The 2745-nt window shown below is 51.9% G+C and overlaps 1 protein-coding gene across 1 annotated transcript; it reads left to right on the forward strand.

The window, feature by feature from the left end:
• Nucleotides 1-1748: 1748 nt before the first annotated feature.
• PODANS_1_20810 (uncharacterized protein) lies at nucleotides 1749-1957 on the forward strand (the record flags this gene model as incomplete). The annotated part of the gene is made up of 2 exons (XM_001903002.1): nucleotides 1749-1793; nucleotides 1847-1957. 2 exons carry the CDS (start codon nucleotides 1749-1751, stop codon nucleotides 1955-1957), a joined length of 156 nt encoding a protein of 51 aa, XP_001903037.1.
• Nucleotides 1958-2745: the final 788 nt, after the last annotated feature.

Here is a 2745-nt window from a genome sequence, read left to right on the forward strand (position 1 = left end):
CGAAAAGCATCAAGTGCATAATCGAATTAGCCCGAAATTCGACTAGCCAGACGCACCTTCGACGCTCGGTTCCGTCCGTTTCTCGTCCTCCTTGAGAGGCTCCAAGCCTCGCATATGGTTGAGGTGCACCGCATTCGATCCCAACCCAACACCAGCGCCGTCGAGTCTGCTTGACATTCGAGACCGATCATAGCCGCAACGCTCTCACGTCGATCGATTGAAAGAGCCGCATGAGTCAATACAGCTGCATGTTTCCAAGGCAGCCGTGGACTCAACTTTCACGCACGCACAAGGCACCCCACCTGAATTGCACCTGTCGCCAAGCTGGGCCTTCTTCTGCCCGCCTAGGGTTAGAGGTTGAAAGTGAAAAAGCTCAGCCACCAAAAGCCTGGATACCTACCTACCTTACCAAAATGCGCCGCAAAGCAGTGGTCGAACGAGGAAGCGCAAAGACTGCTCCACCGGAGCTCAACCTTGAATTTCGGGATAAAGAGTTTGGCACAACTGGTGGTCATGAGGGAAGGAAGGTCAGCGCGGCAGGCTCGCTGATAAAGCGCACAGCAACTCGATTACACCGAGCCTGGAGGAATGCTACCCCGAGTGTAGAAATAAGTGGGACACTGCAATGTCGCAGTGGTTGAGGGTTAGGGGATCATTGGGTGCGGGCGTTTGCCAAGTCTTTGGGGGCGCAATGCGGCTCTGCTGTCTGGATTGGGGAGGGGGGTAGGGTTGTCACTTACACACTTCTTGTTTTAGCCAACTGCCAGACATCAACCAGATGAACACAACACAAACGTCCAATTTGCGCGCACCTAATCCGACACAACCCGCTCTCTCGACCAGGGTATCTTACAGCTTCAAGGACCGCGGCTAAGCAATCCAGCGCTCAACAACCCAGGGCGCTGGCTCGACAAGAGAATTGCATGCTGCGCATGGCACCCTCGAGCTATGGAATTGCCCGTGGTTAGGGACTGCATGTTGCAATGAGTCTTCACTTTGCTGCTTCCCTTCATTGGATGGTACACCGAACCGACGCGACACCTCGACTATAGCGCTTTGCATGCTCCGCCCATGGGGCGACCTCACGCTTCATGAGGTCCTCATGCCCTCATCATGCATTTTTTGATATGCTGAACGGTTCTTTACTGGTTACAACACGGCCTGGGTTACAGCTGGTGTGCTGCAAGGAGGTCCGATGAGTCTTTCAACACCCAAGGGGACGTCGACGGAAGATGGGCATTTCGGTGTCGGGTGTCGGGAGGTCCGAGTGGACCATCTCATTCGCATTCCTTGTTATGCCTCACTTGCCTATCGTCGCCTTGCCTTTCACGGCCGCCATTTCTGTTTGCCTGCTCGCTTCTCCTTTCCAAGTGGCTAGTTCCTAAGGAGCCTACGCAGTGCCTGACGACGGTGCGAGAGGAACTACGGCTGTACATCTGCAGCTAGGGGTCGATGTACTTGCTGTGTCACCGAGAGAATGAGGAATTGTAATTGCCGTCATCTGCCTTGCAATGGAAGTTCATTGTACAAGTTGTTCGGATCAAATCTGTATATAAACATCTCTGCTTTCTGTTTTCTATCCCCTTCCGTCCATCACATCCTCACAACCACCACCACCACCACCACCACTCTCCTCTACAAAGTTTCTCTGCAACAAGCGTTCCAGACGTCTTCAAGCTGGTAGCTAAAGCATTCGTACCATACACAAACACACCAACCACATCTTGATCGAATCCGCAATCGTCAACATGCCCGGTAGCAGCAGCAGAACCGCCACTACAGTATGGTACTGTGTGAGTAGCCACCTCCCGGTCTGATAATTCCGCTCATGCTAACTCAACTACAGGACAACTGCACTTACGGACCGTTGAACTACACACTCGACGCTTACTGTCCCAGCTGTGGTCATCCACGATGCGTATACTGCACAGTCACAACCATCAAGAGCCGTGGATAACGCCAATCCCAAGCCCTAAGCACCCATGCATGAGCTTTCGAGCCCCGCAACCTGGGTGTGGGAAGACAAGTCAGGAAGAATACATTGTTGGGGGGGCTTTTTCGCTTTGGAGTTGGGGGTGATATTGGATTTGGAGTTTGGGACGACCGACAACCTTGGGAAAGCATCTGTGACGCAGAGATGACAAGACACAGGGCGCAAGCCATTACATTCGCATTGGGATTAGAGGAGCATGAACTGTTTTTTCTTGGAGTTGGATATAAAGGGTCAGGGTTCTTTTGGAAGGCATTCAGTATAGATGTTGTAGTTTACTTTAGGGATAATTGCTTTTGGTGGACTTCTTCCTCCCTCGCCCATATGCCGTGAATTCGACCGTTGGTGATTGTCAATGTCCTGGCAACATCCTCTTGGGGTTCGACCATGTCAACAAGATGTCGTGAAACCACCTGCCCAGGCAGATACAAAATTCCATGTGCGTTCTCGTCTTTGGATACCGAGATGGCTGGTGATGGCGTAAGTGCTTGCATTTGCTTCCATCAGCCGAGATTGGGTTGAATCAATCACAACCCGTTACCCCAGTTTATGCACAGCACATTGAGGCAGCAACCTGCCGACCCAGGTAATTATGTGAGTGCAACTTATGCAAGGGTCCTTCTCGGCAACGCGCAGCTCTGGCATCATGAGCGTCATGTAGATTAAGGAGCTGCTTGAATGATCTGTTGTCTTCGCTCTTGCATCAGCACTCCAATCGTAGGTCGTTCAGAGCATGTGAAATGGCGCGTAGATGA

The sequence above is a fragment of the Podospora anserina genome, chromosome 1 (genome assembly GCF_000226545.1).
Source record: "Podospora anserina S mat+ genomic DNA chromosome 1, supercontig 5".
Lineage (NCBI taxonomy): Eukaryota > Fungi > Ascomycota > Sordariomycetes > Sordariales > Podosporaceae > Podospora > Podospora anserina.